Source organism: Trichomycterus rosablanca, chromosome 1, assembly GCF_030014385.1.
Source record: "Trichomycterus rosablanca isolate fTriRos1 chromosome 1, fTriRos1.hap1, whole genome shotgun sequence".
NCBI lineage: Eukaryota > Metazoa > Chordata > Actinopteri > Siluriformes > Trichomycteridae > Trichomycterus > Trichomycterus rosablanca.
In genome coordinates, this window is record NC_085988.1 from 36,108,370 (window position 1) to 36,133,831 (window position 25,462).

The 25,462-nt window shown below is 39.5% G+C and overlaps 1 protein-coding gene across 7 annotated transcripts in view; it reads right to left on the reverse strand.

Moving 5' to 3' along the window:
- Positions 1-25,462, reverse strand: part of scaper (S-phase cyclin A-associated protein in the ER) — a 203,992-nt gene that overhangs the window by 47,214 nt on the left and 131,316 nt on the right. For all 7 annotated transcript variants that reach the window (XM_062991980.1, XM_062991994.1, XM_062992001.1 and 4 more), the window contains 2 exons: positions 16,491-16,614; positions 9,159-9,379 (listed from right to left, as the gene is read on the reverse strand). In XM_062991980.1, the coding sequence (XP_062848050.1) occupies positions 9,159-9,379; positions 16,491-16,614 (345 nt within the window). The remainder of the gene's footprint in view (positions 1-9,158; positions 9,380-16,490; positions 16,615-25,462) is intronic.

Here is a 25,462-nt window from a genome sequence, read left to right on the forward strand (position 1 = left end):
TTTTTGGTTTTGGCCATTTTATAAATAATTGTTTAGGGAAAATATGCTTTTGTTCTTCAAGACGGGCAGTAAACAGCCTTTCCTAACTCATAAAACTGCCAACTAACACTGTTTTCCTTCAATAACAATGTTTGTTCGTTCATTCTTAATGATGCTCAATAATAAGAGTCCTAATATATTACATAACAACTAAAAACTAAACTTCTGCCTATGGCAAATACCTCTGAAATAAAAAAAAACTAATCTAATTACATTTGGGAGAAAGTATGTTATTTTCTCTAGAATGGTGACAGGCTCATTCAGAGGCCAATACACAATCCATCCAACAAGCGGAAATCTGAGCCCTTGTCTGAGCCTGCCACTCCTGTCTATTGTGGCCTTATCTCTCATTTGTCCAGGTAAATGACAGGTCTCATGATGGTGTTAGCACCACCCTCCTGGCTACAAATCAGGCCTAATTACAGCATTACTGGGCAGGCTGGGCCTTCATGTGCCAGCTCAGGTAAAGAAGGGGGGCCTCCATCTCTTCTTTCTAAAGCAGAGCGGTGCCTCATGGCTCAGGTATGCCTGTCCCCTCCTCCCACTCCACCTCCAACAGTGCCTCGAGGCTTCCCACTGTCAATCAACAGACCTCCCAGAGGAGCGGGGCCACTTACACATCCATAGTTACTTACAACTAAGTTTGTGTCTAACGTCTCTATATATTCTATTTTGGATTTTTTTTTTATTTGTCTTTGTCAAACTCTTTCCATCAATCACTCACAGTACATGTAGTTAAGTGCTCAGTTTCATATCTTTTTTGTACATGTTCGTTTTTTGTTATGCCTGTCACTCAGACAATTCCCTTTAGCTAGTTACAATTTCCCCACTTCCCCTCAGTAGGCTACTTGTCAAATGAACTAAAGCCACTTGCTGTTAACATATTGTCTTTTCTGACTTGCAGCTAAAAGAATCTTTAACACCATTGTGGAGATCTGTACACTTTGTGTCTGACAGAAAAGGTGTTAGTGTTGTTCCCATTTTGGGTGTCAGCTTGGAAAAAAAGGGTGTCACTGGTAGAAAGTTTTAAAAACTGCTCAAGTTTATGTTGTACATGTTCCAATTTAGCATTGACTTCTGGAACAAAACCTAACACTTACCATTCTCTATCTATTTCTAGTACACATTAGTTTGCATTTTGTGGAACCTGTGTATGGCCCTACCATATGTCTGACAATAATTTCCCTCTGGATAAATAAAGTATATATCATATTGAACAATAATTTCCCTCTGAATAAATAAAGTATATATCATATTGAACAATAATTTCCCTCTGGATAAATAAAGTATATATCATATTGAACAATAATTTCCCTCTGGATAAATAAAGTATATATCATATTGAACAATAATTTCCCTCTGGATAAATAAAGTATATATCATATTGAACAATAATTTCCCTCTGGATAAATAAAGTATGTATGTATGTATCTATCTATGTATCTATCCATCTATCCATCCACCCATCCATCCATCCATCCAACCAACCACCCAAGTCCATCCATCCAAGTCCATCCATCCATCCATCCAACCAACCACCCAAGTCCATCCATCCATCCATCCAACCAACCACCCAAGTCCATCCATCCATCCATCCATCCAACCAACCCAAGTCCATCCATCCACCCATCCATCCACCCATCCATCCACCCACCCATCCATCCATCCATCCATCCACCCACCCACCTACCTACCTACCCACCTACCTACGGTGACTAGGTCTTGCATGTCTGTCATGACCAATCAAGAGTGTCCCAACCACTGTTTTATTTTTGAAATTATCTGCGATCAGTCATGTAGTTAAAGTGCACCTAAGTCTAGTTGTAAGCCTCTTGACGAGTAAGCTCCTGCTTATCTGCTCTGTATCTAGGAATGATGAAGTAGAATTTATATCAAAATCTTTGTATAATATGCAATAATAACAATCCACTCCTTACACTTTCAGTTCATCCTTTTGGTTATTTTGAAGACTTTTAAACCTTTTATTCATAGTGGAAAATTAAAGCATGCCCTTTTTTACACACACAAAAAAAGTCTTTGCTCTTTGATTTACTTAGCATTTGTAAAAATGCACTACAAAGTGAAGTGCAAAAATAGCTACAGAAAAAGTTGGTCAGCTTTTACTTTTATTTTGATAAGAATATGTGATTTTATTAAACAATCTGTCAATCTGACTCTACTGAGAGATTGTGTTTTCAGTGATTCATATATTTTGTGCATACCCATGGTTCCATAAAGATCAATCGTGTGGTGTAAATGAAAAAGATGTGTTGTGCACTAGTTGTGCTTAATAGTAACTCTGGACCAGGTCGTTTATGCATTTATTAATAAAGTAGTACACAGGAAAACGGGTCTGTGGGAACTTTGTCTGATGCTGTGTTTTTTTTCATGGATCGGGACAGAAACTGAAATCTGGACCCATGTCTTTGCTTCCCAGAGCAAGTTTAACTGAAAGTTGTGTAGCTCCAGAAGTAGATTTTGGCTGAAGCTCCTCTTGGCTGAAGCAGACACAATCTTAAGGTCAAAGTCTATGTAGTATGTTACAAATATCACTGACAACTTAGCCACTATCAATGCTCCCAAAGCAAATAATGGCAAACTGACATACAGTACAGCCAATGTGAATTATATTCATGTTGTCAACAGCGGATGATGGGCAGGGATGACCAGACTTCTGACAGTACTAGACACAAAAAGCGCTAGTCTTTAAGTTTGTTTCCAAGTGAGATTCCCTGAAGAGAGGAATTCTTTCCAATGCTCATATTTTACATCTACAATTTACAACATAGAAATTCCCCTACTAACACAGGCCATGTCAAACTAAATACAGATATGTGAGAAGAAATTAACAGCTTTGGAAACAAGTTGTTTTGTCATGTGCTTATTTATGTTCTATCCAATCTTCTCAGTATTAAAATCCAACCAAAAAGCAGAAGACTATAACCAGACATACATAGCAAAAAAACCTTCTTTTTAACTTGTAAAAAAATATATTTGTATAAAAAATTATATGCCTTTGATCTTCTGGCAACAGTTTTGGGAAGTGCAATTTCCTGTTTCAGCATGAAGAAGTCTCAGTGCAGTAAAGCAACATCAACAAAGAACAGGACATCTTTATTTGTTATATATACGTACATATACAGATGTACAGTACAATGAAATTCTTTCTTCGAGTATCCCAGCTTGTTTGGAAGCTGGGGTCAGAGCGCAGGGTCAGCCATTGTACAGCGCCCCTGTAGCAGAGAGGGTTAAGAGCCTTGCTCAAGGGCCCAACAATGGCTGCATGGCAGAGCTGGGATTTGAACTCTCAACCTTTCAATAGACAGTCCAAAGCTCTACCCACTAGGCTACCACTAGGTTAAAAAGCCATGGTATAATAAGTTAGTTAACTGCAACTTGCTAACTGCAAGCTAGGCCTTCTCGTCCAACAACAGTACCTGACGCCAAAATTTCTCCTTTAAATGAATAGGCACAAATTCCTTTAGACACATTGTTGTTCCAAAATTCATGTGGGGCAAACAACACTTACACTTGCAAATTTATATAATTATTCTAAAATCATTCAACTCAGTCTCAGATTTATTCAAGCTCTTCATGAGAAACATCTTTAGTGCTTAGTAGTGCCCTCGTTTACTGTTATGACCTGCTGCAAAGGTGATGCATAGCCAGACACCTGCTAATGGCAGTGTTCCTCCAGGTCACTAATATTCTTGGGTTTGTGTGCTGCAACCACTCTTTCCAAATTCCAAGAGGTTGAAATCAGGCGACTGTGATGTCCACTCCAGAATCTTCCGGGATGAATTCTGAAACCAGGGCTTTGGGGACTCTATATACTGCAGTTTGCCAGAGCCAGAGGAAGCAATGCAGTCACAGAGCATCACCAAGCCACCACCATGCATCAATGTAGGCAGGGTGTACTTTTCAGCATATGCTTAATTCTTTCTCCTCCTGACATACTGCTGATTCACAGGCCAGCTCCAGTTTTATTTGATATTTCCATAGAACAGAGTCCCAAACCTTTTTAGGGCTTATTTATGGTTTTAAGCTTATTAGAGCCAACTTTTCTTGTGCTTTTGGGTCATTAGCGGTGTACAGACTGGAGGTCAGGCATGGAGACCCTCAGCGTTTAGTATGTGCCTTACTGTGCAAACTGAAACCTCAGTACCTGCTGCCGCCAAATCTTGCAGCAGATCTTCTGCAGTGACTCAGGAGTTTTTGACCACTGGACTCCTCAGGGATCTGGTGGCAGCTGGTGATAGGTTTCTCTTTCTGTCATGTACAGGTAGAGTAGCCAGTGCTTCTTTAATATTAAACTTGCAAATTATGCTTCCTACTGTATCTCTAGGAACATTCAGGGCCTTTAGTATCTTTTTGTATAATTTTTTCTTGTAAGCTAGCTTGGAATTTTTGCATCAGACTTTCAACTTGCATCATAAATTCCCAGCAAGCTATTAAATAGTGGACAAAGGTGTCAAATTTACATGAATGTTACTTGGCAGACTCTCATATCCGAAGTGACTTCCCGAAGTGTTTGAAATATACCAGAGCATACAAAAGCTGTCCAATCTACATAACACTGTACTAAATCTCATGCTAAATGAGAACCTTGCAAATTGTGTCATAACTGTGTTTTATACAACAGTTAGTTCCGACCTTACAATCTGATTGGTTGAGAAGCGTTTTAACCGTGCTGATATTCGTGATAACAGCACGGCCTTTTCACACCACAACTGTATTACTCCGCTGACGCGTTGCCAGTAACGACAAGCTTCATGCACACAAACGCGCACGCAGGCGACACAGACTTTTTTTCCCGATTGCTTTTTAAATCCGTTATCTGATATACAATCTAGTGCACTGTGTAGGGAACATAAAGCAATTGTCTAATATATTGTCTTGTGCACTATGTAGTGAACATGAATGTGTTGTCTGATATACAATCTAGTGCACTATGTAGGGAATTAATGTGTTTGTAACGCGAACAGTTAGCTTAATAGCCCAGTTAGCAGCTCCTAAAAGTTCAGTTCTCACCCATCTCCTTTGGTGTGTGCGAGAGGTTTTTTATTTCTCTTTTTTCCTTTTGGAGGTTCTTGCCTTTTTCTTCTTGTTGTTCTTACCTCCCTGAAATGAGTTTTTGCAACTTGGGATGTCTGCTTTGTAGTGTTAAACTTTATATTTCTTGTGGAACTACTTTTTGGCGGAAGGTATTGTCAATATTAAAGCATATTTATTATGAAATTCGGGGCTTCTTTGATTTATTTTCTTTCTTTATTTTGTAAAAACTGTTGTATAAAAGCAATAGAACACTTGAGGTCGTGTGTTATCGCGAATAACATCACGGCTGTGATGATCTACGGCACTCGTGTTCTATTGCTTAAGTCACATACAGTATGTACAGTGTATCACAAAAGTGAGTACACCCCTCACATTTCTGCAAATATTTTATTATATGTTTTCATTGGACGACACTATAGAAATAAAACTTGGATATAACTTAGAGTAGTCAGTGTACAACTTGTATAGCAGTGTAGATTTACTGTCTTCTGAAAATAACTCAACACACAGCCATTAATGTCTAAATGGCTGGCAACATAAGTGAGTACACCCCACAGTGAACATGTCCAAATTGTGCCCAAAGTGTCAATATTTTGTGTGACCACCATTATTATCCAGCACTGCCTTAACCCTCCTGGGCATGGAATTCACCAGAGCTGCACAGGTTGCTACTGGAATCCTCTTCCACTCCTCCATGATGACATCACGGAGCTGGTGGATGTTAGACACCTTGAACTGCTCCACCTTCCACTTGAGGATGCGCCACAGGTGCTCAATTGGGTTTAGTCCATCACCTTTACCTTCAGCTTCCTCAGCAAGGCAGTTGTCATCTTGGAGGTTGTGTTTGGGGTCGTTATCCTGTTGGAAAACTGCCTTGAGGCCCAGTTTTCGAAGGGAGGGGATCATGCTCTGTTTCAGAATGTCACAGTACATGTTGGAATTCATGTTTCCCTCAATGAACTGCAGCTCCCCAGTGCCAGCAGCACTCATGCAGCCCAAGACCATGATGCTACCACCACCATGCTTGACTGTAGGCAAGATACAGTTGTCTTGGTACTTCTCACCAGGGCGCCGCCACACATGCTGGACACCATCTGAGCCAAACAAGTTTATCTTGGTCTCGTCAGACCACAGGGCATTCCAGTAATCCATGTTCTTGGACTGCTTGTCTTCAGCAAACTGTTTGCGGGCTTTCTTGTGCGTCAGCTTCCTTCTGGGACGACGACCATGCAGACCGAGTTGATGCAGTGTGCGGCGTATGGTCTGAGCACTGACAGGCTGACCTCCCACGTCTTCAACCTCTGCAGCAATGCTGGCAGCACTCATGTGTCTATTTTTTAAAGCCAACCTCTGGATATGACGCCGAACACGTGGACTCAACTTCTTTGGTCGACCCTGGCGAAGCCTGTTCCGAGTGGAACCTGTCCTGGAAAACCGCTGTATGACCTTGGCCACCATGCTGTAGCTCAGTTTCAGGGTGTTAGCAATCTTCTTATAGCCCAGGCCATCTTTGTGGAGAGCAACAATTCTATTTCTCACATCCTCAGAGAGTTCTTTGCCATGAGGTGCCATGTTGAATATCCAGTGGCCAGTATGAGAGAATTGTACCCAAAACACCAAATTTAACAGCCCTGCTCCCCATTTACACCTGGGACCTTGACACATGACACCAGGGAGGGACAACGACACATTTGGGCACAATTTGGACATGTTCACTGTGGGGTGTACTCACTTATGTTGCCAGCCATTTAGACATTAATGGCTGTGTGTTGAGTTATTTTCAGAAGACAGTAAATCTACACTGCTATACAAGCTGTACACTGACTACTCTAAGTTATATCCAAGTCTCATGTCTATAGTGTTGTCCCATGAAAAGATATAATGAAATATTTGCAGAAATGTGAGGGGTGTACTCACTTTTGTGATACACTGTATATTAAATGGACAAAATGATGAGAGCATGGGGATAGTATGCAAACTCAAAACCACTACCCCTAACACACCCTATAACAACCTTCATTCTTCTGGGAAGACGTTTCAATACATATTTTGGGATAACAGTATGTCTGTAAGAACTTGTGACCAGTCAGTCAAAAAGCCTGGCTCACAAATAACATTCTAATTCATATCACAAGTGACATTCCAATTAATACCAAATATGTTGACTTGGGGTTGAGGTAATAGCTGTGTGTAGGCTACTGAGGTTCCTACACACCAAACTCATCCAATGACAACTTTATGAACCTTACATCCACAGAGGTAACATCATCCTGAAAAACGAAATGGACATGCCCAAGCCAGTACCACAAAGTTAAGGGCAAATAATTTATTTAACTGCCTGTTTACAAATGTTCACAATAAGTGCGGCTAAAACACCTGAACTTAACAATTAGGAGGGGGGTCTACATACTTTTGGCTGTATAGTGTATATAGTAGAGAGAAAGTGGTTTGGTACAGTCAATCTAGTTTTTAGTCAGTCAGCTAATGGTCACATTTAAAGTGAAATTACATGCTCCACAATTCAATAGCATATCAAATTAGAACAATATTAACTTTGTCATAACTATGTGGCCACAAGTTCTGCAACATGCAGTACCTTCAATCTAGCCAATTACACAGTGGTGGCACAAACCAGCAGAAATATTATTATATTAGATGGCACAACAACTGAGGAGTTACCCATTTAAATATTTGTTTTAGTACTTTAAGATACACCGATCACCCATAACATTAGAACCACCTCCTTGTTTCTACACTCACTGTCCACGTTATAAGCTCCACTTACCATATAGAAGCACTTTGAAGTTCTACAATTACTAACTGTAGTCCATCTGTTTCTCTGCATGCTTTGTTAGCCCCTTTTCATGCTGTTCTTTAATGGTCAGGACCCCCACAGGACCACCACAGAGCAGGTATTATTTGGGTGTTGGATCATTCTCAGCACTGCAGTGACAATGACATGGTGGTGGTGTGTTAGTGTGTGTTGTGCTGGTATGAGTGGATCAGACACAGCAGCGCTGCTGGAGTTTTTAAACAAATCACTGTCACTGCTGGACTGAGAGTAGTCCACCAACCTAAAATATCCAGCCAACAGCGCCCCGTGAGCAGCATCCTGTGACCACTGATGAAGGTCTAGAAGATGACCAACTCAAACAGCAGCAATAGATGAGCAATCGTCTCTGACTTTACATCTACAAGGTGGACCAACTAGGTAGGAGTGTCTAATAGAGTGGACAGTGAGTGGACACGGTATTTAAAAACTCCAGCAGTGCTGCTGTGTCTGATCCACTCATACCAGCACAACACACACTAACACACCACCACCATGTCAGTGTCACTGCAGTGCTGAGAATGATCCACCATCTAAATAATACCTGCTCTGTGGTGGTCCTGTGGGGGTCATGACCATTGAAGAACAGGGTGAAAGCAGCCTAAAAAGGCATGTAGAGAAACAGATGGACTACAGTCAGTAATTATAGAACTACAAAGTGCTTCTATATAGTAAGTGGAGCTGATAAATGGACAGTGTGTGTAGAAACAAGGAGGTGGTTTTAATGTTGTGGCTGATCGGTGTACACTAATCCAATTTCCATAAACATTTGTACATCTAAAATGCAATAAAAAAAGAATCTGTGATTTGTTAAGCTTCTTGAACTGTCAAAGATACAAAGAACTGACTTTTAATGTTTTGACTGAATAGCTTGATTATTTTTTTAGATTTAGATTTATGTCTGCAACACACTTCAAAAAAAGTTGGGGCAGTGGAATGTTTACTGCTGTGTTACATACATCACCTTTCCTATTAATTACATATTTTATTGTTTGGGAACTGAGGACTCTAACTGTTGCAGTTTTGCAAGTGGAATTTGGCATTAAGTTTTAAATTTGTTTATATTTACAGAGCACAGATTTGGTCAGTGAAAACACTGGACATCTTTTATTTGTCTTAGTTACAAAAGGTTCAAGCAGTTCAAATGATCACAAAGTCCTGTTTTTATTGCATTTCATAAAACGTCTTTCAGAAATGAGGTTTGTAGATAAGATGAACTGAAATGCAGACTGACCTGATGAGGTCTTGAGCACGGGTGTTGAAATTTTCGACTACTTTATTCTTGACATCAGGAAAGCAGATCCAGGAAGTTTCTTTCCCAGCCTCAAGTCCTGAAGGATTTAGAAAATGCAGTATTGTAGCAGTGGTCTGGAGCAGACCTGTGGTCAGACCCTCAAACACCTGCTTATTCACACTGCGCCCAAAGATGGACTTATCCTCCTCAGGAACGTATAGCTGAAACACAAAGGTATGAATGTCAAAAAAATATGGTAAAATAATGCTAAACGAATTACTGAAATGAAAAGTAATAAGTAAGACGTGAAAGTATTTATTTAAAAAAATAGCCAGTAAAAAGTGCCATAACTACTGGGATCATACTGAGACAGCCATGACACTTCACACACTGTGCACCATAAACACACTGATCAGCCATAACATTAAAACCACGCCCTTGTTTCTACACTCACTGTCCATTTTATCAGCTCCACTTACCATGTAGAAGCACTTTGTAGCTCTACAATTACTAACTGTAGTCCATCTATTTCTCCACATACTTTTTAGACCCCCACAGGACCACCACAGAGTAGGTATTATTTGGCTGGTGGATGATTCTCAGCACTGCAGTGACACTGACATGGTGGTTAGTGTGTTGTGCTGGTATGAGTGGATCAGACACAGCAGCGCTGATGGAGTTTTTAAACACCTCAGTGTCCCTGCTGGACTGAGAAAAGTCCACCAACCAAAAACATCCAGACAACAGCGCCCCATGAGCATCATCCTGTGACCACTGATGAAGGTCTAGAAGATGACCAACTTAAACAGCAGCAATAGATGATCGATCGTATCTGACTTTACATCTACAAGGTGAGAGAGTGGACAGTGAGTGGACACGGTATTTAGAAACTCCAGCAGCGCTGCTGTGTCTGATCCACTCATACCAGCACAACACACACGAACACACTAACACACCACAATGTCAGTGTCACTGCAGTGCTGAGAATGATCCACCACCCAAATAATACCTACTCTGTAGTGGTCCTGGGAGAGTCCTGACTATTGAAGAACAGGGTGAAAAGGGGGCTAACAAAGCATGCAGAGAAACAGATGGACTACAGTCAGTAATTGTAGAACTACAAAGTGCTTCTATATGGTAAGTGGAGCTGATAAAATGGACAGTGAGTGTAGAAACAAGGAGGTTGTCATAATGTTATGCCTGATCAGTGTATATAGACATATGTAATTAGTCAAAGCTAGTTATGTCATTTTTAACCAGCTCTGTCAAGCCTTTGAAATAAAATAGCAACATCTGACATTTTCCAAAATAAAACACCAATATTGACTGTGATATCAAAGGCTATGGTGTCTACATCATGACTTGCTCTTTTCAATGCTAGGATTTTCCACCTATTCATTCTGACTGTATGCCTAGCTTACAGAAGCAAAGCTTGCTTTTACCTCTAATCTTGGCAGTGATATGTATATGAGCTTATTCAGCATCGGCTCCTGTAGTCTCAATATCAATGGCACAATAGAGCAGGACATTTAAACCTCAGCGTGAATTTTAAAGCATGTCCAATTAAGTCAGAGGAGGCAAACAGAAATGATCCCATCCTCTTTGTTTTCAGGCACATACCACTGGGTTGGAATCCTGATCCCCCAAGACATAAATAACAACATGCGTCTTATCTATTATTCATCGGCTCTGAGCTATAAACTAACACTTAAACTCGGAGTGACACCGTCCGTGGTAGCGTGCCAACAATGGGCATACGAGAATCCTGGCAGGGTGCTGCCAGTGGCATCAAGTAACCAGCCCTACACAGAAGTGAAGATTGCTTGATTTAAGGGAAACCAAAGGGTTTAAACTTTGATTTGAGGGTTATGGAATTACATTATTCCATAAATACAACATTTTAGAACAGAAAGTGCAATCTTTGATTACTTGTGTGATTGTTTATGGGTTATGAGTCAGCTAGTTTTCTGACAGGTTTACAAAGTAAAGCAGTAGGAGTTCAACCCTACTCAAATCATTGTTTTTGCATGATACAAAACATGGTTTAATTGGCCATTTTATTAGGAACCCTAGAATAATGCTGGAAAGCACCCTACTGGACAGTTGTAGATTAGTGGTTAAGGTACTGGACTAGTAATCAAAAGGTCACTGCCAGGTTGCCACTGTTGGACCCTTGAGCAAGGCCCTTAACCCTCAATTGCTTAGATAATATACTGTCACAGTACTGTAAGTCACTTTGTATAAAAGCGTCTGCTAAATGCTAAAAACGTCCAAAAGGTGGTGACAAAATTTTAGATTGCACTTGACAATGGCTGCTGATTTACCACCTTTTGTACTGCATACAAACTGTGTCCGATTGAATTCAGATCTTGTCACTGGGAAGGATATTCAATTAATCTGTGCGTGTGGCCTTGGATTTCTGTTAGTGTCTGACAAAAGGTTGAAGATTTCTGTGTTCCACAATGCTTTTCTGCTCACCATTTACATTTACGGCACTTCACATGTACGTCAGATGCTTTTAATCAAAGCAGGTTAACATTATGAAAGTGAACAATGCAAGCAATTAGGGATTAAGGGCTTGGCACAAAGGCCCAACTGTGGCAACCTGGAAGTGGTGGTTCTTAAACCAGCTACCTTCCAATTACTAGTCCCTAACTGCTGAGCTTGCACTGCTCAGCACACCACAGTTGTAAAAAGTGGTTATTTTACTAGTCAAGACATCTGACGTCCTGTGGTATCTGCTTCCAAAACATTACCAGCAGGATCTTTCACAGGTAAATGATGCACACATGCCTGGCCATTCACTTAGTCTTCTTCCATTGCATTGACACTTTGACTGGCCTGTGACTATGCATCTCTTTACACAGAGGGGTTTGATGCACTCTGTTGTGACTCATTAATCTGATCACCAGGTAAAAGAAAATGTAAAATTATCTACATTTTAGGGTACAGTAGCTCTTCTGTTGGTGTGAACCAGATGTCATAGCCTTCATGTCCTCTGGCATTAGTAAATCTTGACTGTCCAACATCCTGTCAGTGGTGTCTTGGAGAACTGTTGGTGGTGTAAAACCATATATAGGTATGTAAACATCCTAAATCTGTGCTGTCCACATTTTCCCCAGTGCAAAACAAAGCCAAAAAAGCTTTGTTTTTTTTGTTTCATTTGTAGCACACATGGCATTGCAATCTCGATGTCAATATTGATTTTGTATTGTTAAAACCCTGCATGTAACAATTCTCACAAACTTTATACAAATCTAAAATTAATTCTATATATACACAGAGCTGAATTGCATATACAAGTCTTGCATACACAAAAAGAATTATTTACCAATTTATTACTTCAGCTAATCTTTGTTCCATGTTTAGATTGGATCTGTAAAGGTAGAACTCCGACGACTGATCTCTAGATAAGCAGAGGGCGTCTGATTAGGCACAGGTGAGTCATTCTGAGTGAGGAAGTAAAGGCTTGCAGCAGCACGAGTACAGCCAATGGTCAGATGTCAGCTTTAACTGAGGGGTGGATAGAAACCCTGACAACATAGGCAAAGCCTGCTACATTCTCAACAAATCTAATTACAGGAGGGGAAGGGGGAGACGCCAGTGCTACCCTGCACTACCCACACTCCCTCTTCTAATACTGCAGTTATGAGGGTTTTCCCAACAGGATTATGCATTTGTATAAATAAATATAACTATACTAACCTTACGTCTAAGCCTAACCCTACAAGTCAAAAAAATATTTTTAGGGTTTTCATTTATTTGTTTTAAAATGAAATTCTATCTGAGATCAGCAAACCACCCCTACAGACCTGTTTTTGTCCTATGTTCCAGGCCATGACAAAAAGGTTTACACAGTATATGCTTTGTTGCCAGTTATATCAAGTGTATGTTAGTCACATTATAAAGTAATGTTTAGTGTTTCTATTTTTCCCATTAGTGCTGCCTTTATATAAACTTATTTTACTGCAACAAAATAAAGGGGGAGAAAGTTGTTACTAGCCATATAATTTAAAATATGTTAATAAAACATTGCAATTTACAAAACAAGTCACATTAATCATTCTGATATCTCAAAAATACTTGGTGCAAAACCAAAAACAATAGACTATTATTTTAGAATTCGTAAAATAAAAAGTAAATAATTACACTGTTAAAACTCCAAGTGCTCATTAAGAAATATTAAAAAGTTATTAGCATGTTATCTGGGGTAACCACAGGAAAAAAAAACTTGGGTTTATATTTCATTTTAATTTAACACAGAATTAAATACCAATTTTTGTCGCTAAATTCTGACTGCAACACAATCCAGATATTTTTCCCTCTCTCTTGGTCATACCTACTTTGCATAAAGATTATAGTGGATGTATTTATAACAATCAAGGTGGCAAATTTACGACATTTTTTAATTTTATGTTTTATTGTATGTTGTGTTATGTTTAAGTCATTTTTCTTGTTTCTATTTGTCCATTTGTATTTTTGTTTACATTTTTGTTCCTGCCAAGAAGTTTAGGATTGCTCTTGTGTTTTCTTGGTTGAGGGTTTCTTTAATAGTTCCAGGTGTGTGTAGCTGTTGTCTCTCTCTGGTGTATTTGGGGCATTCTGGGGCAGAAAATGTTTTATTGTGAGATGTGTTTGGCATCTTTCACATGTTGGGGGGTTGCCTCCTTTTATTAAGTATCGGTGAGTGATTATTGTATGATCTGTTCTATATCTTGTGTATATAACTTGGTCCACTCGTCTTCCTTGGTGTATTCTTGGCTTATTGCTTATATTTGGATGCATCTCGTGTAGTTTGTTTGTTGTCTGTGTGTCCCACTCATTTTGCCATTTTTCCTTTATGTATTTATTTATTGACGGCTTGATATCGGTTGCAGGGTATGCTATAATATTAAATGACACAATTTCCAGATCAATAAAAATGGGCACTTGTTCCCCTGAGGATGTGAAACAGCAATTATGAAAATATTTAACGTTTGCATAAAGTTTACCTTAAGCCAAGAACTCAATACAGTTCTAAAAGTATAAAACTAATGTTAATACGTTATATAGTTTATTGTATATAAATGGAACTGCATTGCATGTGCTTTTAATGGGTTGGATTTGTGGATGCAGGTCTGAATCCACCATGAAACACTGGGCACCAGGCAGGAAATCACCACAAACAGGGTGCCAACCCATCACAGTTTATTATACACTCAGCCATTCACTTATATTCATTCAGTCCTATGCAAGGATGACTCTTGTTTACCTTGATGTTTAAAATGTGACGTTACTTTATAACTTTTTACAAAAAAGGGCCTGTAAAAATACTATATTTACTCAAAAAAAAACTTTGTTATTATCAAACAGAAAAAACTGGCATTTTAGTACGCTTTTAAGAGGGGACAGTGAATTGCACTATAAAGACCCTAAGAGCCCTTTAAAAATGATTGAGTCCTTTATAGACTGATTTGGTTTGTCATGTGGGATGACCCCAAAAAATCAATGTGTTTATTTTATAATATTGCTCATTAACATGGAACAATCAAACAATTCTGCAATATACACTGATCAGCAATAACATTAAAACCATCTCTTTGTTTCTACACTCACTGTCCTTTTTATCAGCTCCACTTACCATATAGAAGCACTTTGTAGTTCTACAATTACTGACTGTAGTCCATCTGTTTCTCTACATACTTTGTTAGCCTGCTTTCACCCTGTTCTTTAATGGTCAGGACCCCCACAGGACCACTACAGAGTAGGTATTATTTAGGTGGTGGATCATTCTCAGCAGTGCAGTGACACTGACATGGTGGTGGTGTGTTAGTGTGTGTTGTGCTGGTATAAGTGGATCAGACACAGCAACGCTGATGGAGTTTTTAAACACCTCACTGTCACTGCTGGACTGAGAATAGTCCACCAACCAAAAACATCCAGCCAACAGAGTAGTGGACACGGCATTTAAAAACTCCAGCAGAACTGCTGTGTCTGATCCACTCATACCAGCACAACACACACTAACACACCACCACCATGTCAGTGTCACTACAGTGCTGAGAATGATCCACCACCTAAATAATACCTGATCTGTAGTGGTCCTGAACATTGAAGAACAGGGTGAAAGCAAAAAAAGTATGTAGAGAAATAGATGGACTACAGTCAGTAATTGTAGAACTACAAAGGGCTTCTATATGGTAAGTGTAGATGATAAAATGGACAGTGAGTGTAGAAACAAGGAGGTGGTTTTAATGTTATGGCTGATCAGTGTATATAAGTGGAGAGCATTCAATACGAGATATTGACATCAATATATTAAATTAACATTTACAAATTGTCATTGAGCATGTTAAATATACTTAAAAACAGAGAGGCACATATTAAATAGCTTATTAAATAAAAAACAATCATGGCTTGTTTTCACTGTTAATGTATGTATGTCTGACCGCAAGATGAAAAGAACATAAATACTTATATTTTATTAACAATCACAAACGTGACAAAGTTTAAAACATTTAAAAAATGCTGAAACCCAAAAATCTACCAATTACAGAGAATCCCTACACGAGGGGTCTGAATAGCTGCTGGGCTAATTCACATGTAAACAAATGTTAAGAGAGGGCCCTCATCTCCTACTACACCCACAGGAAATATGACTTCTCTAAACTGGAACTTCCAGACTACACTAAGCCCGGCTCAAGGATTTACCAAATGTTATTTGTTTAGAATTACACACGCTCTCTCTCTCTCTTTCTCTCTCTCTCTCTCTCTCTCACACACACACACACACACACACACACACACACACACACACACACACACACACACACACACACACACACACACACACACACACAGTATAAGAGTTGTTGTATATTTCTATAAAACCTCACTGTATAGTGAGCGGATTTCTATAAAACCTCACCGTATAGTGAGCGGATTTCTATAAAAGCCTGTCAGATATTAACAAAATAACCTCTACCTTGACCCAAAAGAGTGTCAGTTTCTCTATTGAGCACACCATAACGGAGAGTACACCACTTCATCATCAAAGTCTGGAAGGGGTCTGGAAGCAGTGCTTTCCCAGAATTCTAAATGAGTCATGTAAACTAGGCATGGATGTTGTATGTATGACGGTTCCTTTTGGCTCTGATCTCAGACTGGTGGATGGGATGTGTTTGCTCTAGCAAACTGAGTAAAAACAGAAACAGTTTTTTAAATGTCACTAAACAGGACCAGATAAAAGCTCATCATAGGGTCATAACGACAGTAAGGGTAACAGCGTTCTTAGGAATGAGAAAACAAAGCGAGATTCTACAGAAAAGCATGTAGCTTGTGTTATAGGCCTACCGTTAGTTGGTGGAGGAGGAGGTCCATGAGAGGGGCGATTTTGTTGCTGTAGAGGACGTAAAAGCAATTGCTGTAGCAGCCGAGGCATGCCAGGTAATACACATTCACAACAGCACTCAGAGACCTGAAACAAACATCAGACTCAGTTTAGGAAAGCCCATCACCCTAGTGTTTGCAGATAAGCAGATAAACAGAGGAAGTTCAACACAGCAGGGAAAACGCTACATTACATTTTACACAACCACCTATTAGAGTTTCATCTCTTGCAAGTACATATAAACGTTTTTAATTTCACCATGTATATAGTGAAGGTTTTGAGTACTGTAAGGTTTGCTTGGCCCCACAAAATGACACAATATATGATGGAATCAGTACATGTAAAACAGTTGCAATAAATACAATTCTTATTGTTTATTTAATATGTAAGTATTGTACAATTACCTTTAGCTCTCCCTTTAACAAATAAAACAATGTTTAACTCCACCTTACAATTTGACCACAGGTCTGTTGTAGAAAAGTGGACGACTTTAAATATCTCCGCTTCCAGTTCGCTTATAACGTTGGTTTAGCAACTGACCTGAAGTATTTTCGCCCCGTAAGAGATACCTGGAATCCACTGTGGTAATTGTTGCTCTGAAAGCTTCTGTCTATAGAGGAATTGTGTCCTTGCATATGTGGATTGTTACTGCATTTGAGATTGTAATGTTGTTGTTTGCAACAGCCATGGATTGACAAACCATGCAGTACATAGTGTTTTAGTCTGTTCATGGTCGACACGCCTTATTTCTTTGGCAGGTTCTTTCAGTGCGTATTTGGTCTTCCTCTCTTCATCCTCCATCAGTTTTTTTTTTCACCATATCAAGGAAATGCTATTTCATTTTAAAATAAATTAGCTTTTAATTTAATAGTAGGCACACAAACATTCTACGTCACCACAATTTTGCAGAAACAGTTACCATAAAAGCAAACAGTCTGGCAGCAAATAGCCAAAGCAAGTACTAGGTAGGTATTATTTTGGGGGACCTGTTTCACTTTCTGTACACAGCAGTCAGTAATAATGTTGCATTAGTCATGGGTAAACAAGTGTGTAAGTTTGCATAAATATCATATAGCCTATATACAAACTCCATTTTTAGAAAAGTTGGGACATTGTGTAAAATGAAGCTGTGGTTTGTTATTTTTCTTGAATTTTTATTTGACCGAGAAACGTAGAAAGAAAACATTTCACTGTTTTTACTGATCATTGTATTTTGTAAATATATACTTATTTAGAATTTAATGCCTTCAACACACTCCAAAAAAAGTTGGGACAGAGATTAAATAAGAGTAACAAGTTAATAGAATATTAAAGGTACAGTGTATTGAACAGTTCCATATTAAGAAGGTTAATTGATAACAGATAAAGGAATGATTTTACAAGCAACGATGGGTCATAGTTCACCACTTTGTACCATAAGAGAATTGTCAGTCAGTTTAAAAAGAACATTTCTCAGCGCAAGAATGCAAATTATTTAGGTCTTTCACCATCTACTGTACATTGTCAAAAGATTTAGGGAATCGTGAAAAGCAAATTATATACAACAACTCTGCCAAGTTTTCTGCACCTGAGCTTATCTCAGATGGACCAAAAGACAGTGGAAATCTGTGCTGTGGTCAGATCATCAGAAGTTTAACTTGGTTTTGAATAAAAACAGACATGAGTTCTCCAGACCACAGATGAAAAGAACCATTCAGACTGTTATCAGTGAAAGGTGCAACAACCAACATCTGTCACGGTATGGGGGTCAATCAGTTTCCATTAAATGGGTGACTTACATATGTGCGAGGCGTATATTGGGATTTTAGAGAGACACATGTTGCCATCAAGGTTCCATTATTTCAGCAAGACAATCTGCACACACTACAACAGTGTGGCTTCATAGACACAGAGTGTGTGCTTGACTGACCTGCCTGCAGTCCAGATCTGTCTCCTATTGAAAATGTATGGTGCAGCATAAAGGAGAGAGGACTGTTGAGCAGCTGAAGTCTCATATCAAGAAAGGACAGAGACAATTTTCCCTTGCAAAATGGCAACAGTTAGTGTCTTCAATTACCAAACCATTAAAAAGTCTCGTTAATGGGAAAACACACCCTCGTCCCAACTGTTTTTGAGTTTGTTGCAGGCATCACATTCTAACAGTGTTTAAAATGTTGGAGACCTTTTTGTCTACTTTTGTCAGGAAATAAAGATTGAAGTTTCTAGATTCTTTCTTTTACTGCATTTTACAAAACATCTAAAGTTTTCTGGAAATTTGGGATTGTATTTGGTAATTATATAAAATGTTTTTATTTGGAAAAAATGACTAAAAAAGCAACAAGTCCGTTAGTTATAAGGCAGGGTTACTAGCTAGCTGCAGGGTTTTGGAGACCTGTGTCAGTATTGATGCCTGCATGCCATAGCCAGGAAACTTTTATTGGCAATTCAATAACTAACTGCTATTGAGCTGGCATTAGTCGTAGGTGCAAACACATGGTGTTTCAGTACAAGTGGAGTCTTAAATATATATATATTTTTTTAGTTTTGGGGACTTTATTACCTTCTATTAACAATTTAAATTTAGGATGTAAAAGGCTAGTGTCAAGCTTATACAGTAATGTTATACACTGATCAGCCATAACAGTAAAACCACCTCCTTGTTTCTACACTCACTGTCCATGTTATCAGCTGCATGCTTTGTTAGCCTCCTCTCATGCTATTCTTCAATGGTCAGGACCCCCACAGGACCACTACAGAGTAGGTATTATTTGGGTGGTGGATGATTCTCAGCACAGCAGTGACACTGACATGGTGGTGGTGTGTTAGTGTGTGTTGTGCTGGTATGAGTGGATCAGACACAGCAATGCTGATGGAGTTTTTAAACACCTCACTGTCACTGCTGGACTGAGAATAGCCCACCAACCTACAATATCCAGCCAACAGTGCCCCGTGGGCAGCGTCCTGTGACCACTGATGAAGTTCTCAAAGATGACCAACTCAAACAGCAGCAATAGATGAGTGATCGTCTCTGACTTTACATCTACAAGGTGGACCAGCTAGGTAGGAGTGTCTAATAGAGTGGACAGTGAGTGGACACGATATTTAAAAACTCCTGCAGCCCTCATACCAGCACAACACACACTAACACACCACCATCATCATCATGTCATTGTCACTGCAGTGCTGAGAATGATCCACCACCTAAATAATACCTGCTCTGAGGGGGTCCTGTGAGGGTCCTGACCATTGAAGAACAGGGTGAAAGCAGGCTAAAAAAGTATGTAGAAAAATAGATGGACTACAGTCAGTAATTGTAGAACTACAAAGTGCTTCTATATGGTAAGTGGAGCTGATAAAATGGGCAGTGAGTGTAGAAACAAGGAGGTGGTTTTAATGTTATGGCTGATCGGTGTATAGCGCTGTTAAAATATGGTTGGATTAAATGTCAGATTGTTTTGTTTAAAAATACTTGTTAAGTCTATGATTTTAATAAAAAAATGTGACCCAAAAGCCATTGTATTTGTTAATTGAATTCATCCAATAGGTCCTAACCTTCTACAAATTGTTTTATTTACTTTAGAGGTATTAAAAAAACCTCACTCCAGCCAGTTTAAGAAGAGGGACTAGCTGGAACAGACCACTCAATCTGTCCGCCTATTTTTCTTCTCTTCTCCCTTTGCCTATTTCCCCTCCAACTCACTCTATCCCCAATTCTGTCCTGTCTTCCCCTGCACCCCACTCCTATTCTTCTTTCTACCTCTTTTTCTCCCCGTACAGAGATAAGAAACTACCCGTCAGCGCCTGTAGGCCAGTCAGCAGTCAGTCAGTCCGCTGTATTATGTCTGCTGCACACCAGCCTAAGAGAAGATTAATGCTGCTGATAAGTGACCAGTCACACCACTCCAGGTTTGGCGGCTCCTCCACCCACCCCACTCCCTCCTTTCATCAGTTAATATTTTCTGACAACTGTATATTTTAACCCAAAGCAGAGTGGCGGGGCCCTATCTATGGTGTGGACGAAAGGAATCTGACTTTGCTGGTTTAAAGTAGGCTGTGTTTATTCCCAGCCGTAAACATTTTGATACGTACCGCAACCGTCGCCATCTGTTCGGCGTTTTCAGCCAAACCTTATTGGCCTAGGAAATAAAAATAGCAATGGCGGGCCACGTCCGTCTTGGCCTTGTCGATAACTTCCTCCAGCAGACAAAAGCAGGAGTGTATATTTAAACCGCAGACGGGCAGATCTGGAAGATAGCGATGCGGCTATTGCATAGCGACGTAAAAGCGTCAGCCGAGTATTATGAAATAGGGCAGGCAATCTGACGAGACTCCTGGGAAGGCATCCAAGTGTTCCACACATCATTCTAAGCTTTGCAGTTTTTCAGCCGCTCAATTGCTGTTTGTTATAAAAATCGGGTGCACCTTTTTAGGTTATTAATCGACATGTTCTCACCTCTGAAAAACTAGCAATAAACGTTCCAGGCAGGGTGTTGACTGAGATCTGCTTCAATTTATGTACAATGTTTAAAAATCACTCGCTCGGTGAGCACATGGAACATTGATTTGCAAGAGCAAGAACAGTGTAGTGTTTCTTTTGCACTGATAGAAAGCTATCTATTGAGGAGTGAAACAGAACCACAGGCAGAAGGGGAGGGAGGCAGAGATGGTTATGGGTGAGTGGAGTGATACTGCAGGCTCTGTTCAGTAAACGGGGAGGGAAACATGAGATCCCCTCCGAACTGTGCACTCTGGGCAGCCGACCAGCACCGCATCTGACTCACTGATTTTCCAGGGGAAAAAAGAGCCCTGATTGTAGAACTTCAAATCCACTTTGGTTCAAATAAATGTGAATATTCTTAAGCAAACGAAATTATTAAATGCACTTGCACAGAAATTAAGGTACCAAGATGTACTTTTGATGATCTTTTCTCGGTGCTTAAAAATACACATTGTGCACATTCAATTTATGACCTTTTCCTGAGCCAGTACACATGTGGTGCATCTTTGTTTTTTAATAGTTCAGTTATGTATTATAAATTCATTTTAGGGGTATACTTCAATTTCCCATAAATTTCCCCTTGGGCAGTGGTAGCTTGGTGGTTAAGGTACTGGACTAGTAAAAATAAGGTTGCTCGTTTAAACCCCACCATTGCCAAGTTGTCACTGTTCTCAATTCAACACTCTCAATTGCTTGAATTGTATACAGTGATAATTGTAAGTCGCTTTGGATAAAAGCATCTACTAAATGCCACAAATGTAAATTGGTCCCAGGGTAGCTCGGAAGCCCCACATCTGTCAGCTTGCCACTGTTGGACCCTTGAGCAAGGCCCTTAACCCACAATTGCTTGCAATGTATACAGTCTTAGTTGTAAGTCGCTTTGGATAAAGGCGTCTGCTAAAGGCTGCAAATGTAAATGGGTCCCACCACAAACAAAAGAAAAAGGAACGTTCTGATTTTTAAAATAAACAAAACAATAACATAATTAAGTTACTTCAGGTATGAACCTCCACAGCATTTGTCAAGATATTTGATGGATCCATATTGGTTTTAGGCTGGTTTTTGAAGAGGTGGTGGTGTCACATGTCCAGACTTGGATTGAATGACAGGCTTTAAGGTGTCAGGGTTCACATCAGCTTCTCAAGTACTGGACTGAAAGCTTAAAGGCAGGAATCAACATATTAGCGGTTTAGCCAGCAGACAAAGGGCTAAAACATAAACTGGTTTGCACAAATTCTTCACCTACAAGCAATTGTTAAACAGACATAATTAGTGCATACATGTTTCAATTCATGCACTATACAACTTTAAAAAGAATTAAAATCAAATAAACTGACTTAGATAAAGATTTCTTCCTTTGGACTTCTTTAAGACTTCATTTGGTTTGGCTCAGAAAGACTGACATAATGAAACCTATGCAAAATGCATGACGAACCTGATCTAGGTGCACATTTACTGAGTTCCTGAAGAGCAGGTTATCTGATTCCTTCTATAGGAGCGTTTGTAGGAAGGAATGCAGGAGGATCCGGCAGCGGGACAGGGCAGCCCTCAGGTGGCTCACACGGTTAAACAGCAGATTAAAGAGCACACGACTAATTTCTTTACACTAATCTCATTATAGGGCAAAACAGCTGTTGACTGGCTAAATCCCATAACTTACCGCCAGAGCTTGCATAAACCTCCAACAAACCTGGAGCAATTATGAGCATTAAGGCCAGCGTACAGTTTTCACTGCTGCACTGAATTTATAAAGGCAAACAAAACTGACAGGCTGTAGTCATCTGCTACCTTTGTCAAAATAGTTTGTAGTAAGTACAGTGGACACAAAAGTGCCATTTCTTACTCTCTCAATCTTTAGGGATCAATAGTACAGCAACGCTACTTAAAGCCAGTGCTGTGTACGTTTTTCTAGGTATGGTGTTATTTAAATATTTCTATAGTTTTACTCAATCCTGGCTGTCCAGTAAGGGTATTGTACTGGGTTTTTCAAATAGTTTCCACACTTTTTAAACTCTGTTTCAAAAACAAATGACATCACTTTTCTACAGTTACCTTCCGATGCATTTTTTCCAGCGTTGTACCAACTTTTTTTAATGCCATCAGCAAAAAATGTGTTTGGTTGAGCGTGTAGCCACTGATGCACTGCTGCTTTCACATCATCATCACATGAAAATCTTCTTCCCCTTAAAGCTTCTTTGAGCAGTCCAAAATGGTGGAAATCAGATGGAGCTAAATCCGGACTATAAGCTCTCTCAGTCTATCAGACACGACCAATTACTACTCCTCCCACCCTCACTGTTTCCAACCAATATATAAAAGTGCAGAAACTTTTTAAGGATCCCTCGTAATACACATATTAGGGTCAATCAGACTTTATTTAATTTGAACTTAATACTTAAGTTTTAACAGTTTGCTTTAAAATATAATAATTCTAACTGGCTCAAATTTCATACTACAAATAAATTGCCCTATTAAGATTTAATTCAAAATGTCAAGCCAATTAGTGATTTTACGCTATAAAAATCAACCAAACACAACACCTTGTACCTTTCTGATAAGAAGCATATAGATTCCCAATTTAACTGTCAGTAGACTCCAAATATGACCCCCAAATATGTACGGCCTGAAGGGTAACCCAGTATCTATTGGACATCACTTTTATTCTGAGTCCCAAAATTTTTTATGTGGGCAACATATCTAGTTCTAGGTGCTCATTGCTAAAACCTTTATCAACATGTGTCTGAGAGATGGTGATTCAGTATCCCCTAACTAACCAAACAGCACAGAACATAGAAGAATGATGGGCAATTAAGATTATCTGTGTCTGTGCTAGGACTTTGGATGCAAACAAGAAAATCTAAATCTTCCAAGAAAGATGTAGCTGTCACTAAGCTGGGTATTTTTTCAGTCAGCTCTTGTCTAACTAAAAATGATTAGCATGACACCCAAAACCAGGCCCATGTATCTGATGATGACAGCCTGTGTCAAAGATTTTGATGAGCAATTTGGGAAACGTGCCATTGTAGCTGTTATCGTATTACTCAGGGAGAATGCATCGCTGACCCATATGTGCTATCCGTATTTTTAAGAAAGCATTCCTGAATTTTCTGTCAGAATGCCACTCTGACAATACTCACAAAGCAGTGCCCATTCTGCCACCAGACTGCGAGCTGCCCCCAAATACAACAGGCGCATTGTTAATCTGGCCATAATGAAGCCTTATCTTGTAGACATAGGATTAAGTTCCAGAGGTACCCTACACTGACGGAGCATCGAGTATAGAAGAAGAGGGAGGGGGAGGGAGGTTGTGCTGAGTGAGAAAGGGCAAGAAACAAAAAGAAAGAGAAAGATTTTTAAGAGATGGAGAGCGAGATGAAGAGGAAGGGATAAGGAATACATGCCCGAGATAGAGATGCAGATAACGAGCACAGTAATCTCCTCACCTACTCTAACCAGCTTAACCTCGGACACCTGAGCAGTCCTAACTCCTGATTAGCCCGATGAGACGAATGCTTTAGATAACGTACCTCGGTCACACCTTCGCACCCTTGTACATCATGCACATCATGCCCATGAGGTATATTTCTTAGCCTGGGTGGCCTGATGGCTGGCTGGTTACCAATTGACCTTTGGGCCCAAGAAAACCTTTCTGAAATTCATGGGGTATCCTCAAGACAAGAGGCAAATGACTAGGCAAGAAAAAAACTACACATAGGGACTGGCTTTTATCTTTTTGCCTTAGATACGTCATTTCAGACTTTATGCAATTGATCCATAAGATACTTGAGAATTCCATTAAATCAAAAGAAAAAAGCAAATCCTTTCAACAATACACTAAGTAGAAAAGAAAGTAGTGACATTTAGAAGGCTTTTATACCCCTTATGCATGCAACATAAAAACTCAGTTTGTAGATAATGAACACCTCTGTAAGAAATTTGTGAAACGGCTGTTTCCAAAGACCAGGAGCATAGCAGAGACCGTTCACAGAATGTAGAATTGATCCCTAACATCCATAGTAAAAAGTAATGGTACCAAATAAACATTACATTTCATTGATAAATAGTACACAGATTATTATTATTATTATTATTATTATTATTATTAAGATTTTAATGTCATGTTTTACACACTTTGTTACGTTCATGACAGGACAGGTAGTTACTCATTACACAAGATTCATCAGTTCACAAGTCACAGTGATGGACAATTTTGTATCTCCAATTGACCTCACTTGCCCGCCTTTGGACTGTGGGAGGAAACCAAAGCTCCCGGAGAAAACCCATGTAGACACGAAGAGAACATGCAGCCTCCACACAGAAAGGACCCAGATCGCCCCACCTGGGGATTGAACCCAGGACCTTCTTGCTGTGAGGCGACAGTGCTACCCACTATGCCGCCCACACAGATTATTAAAAGCTAGTTAAATAGTTGGGTTAGCTATTATTTTTACATCAAGT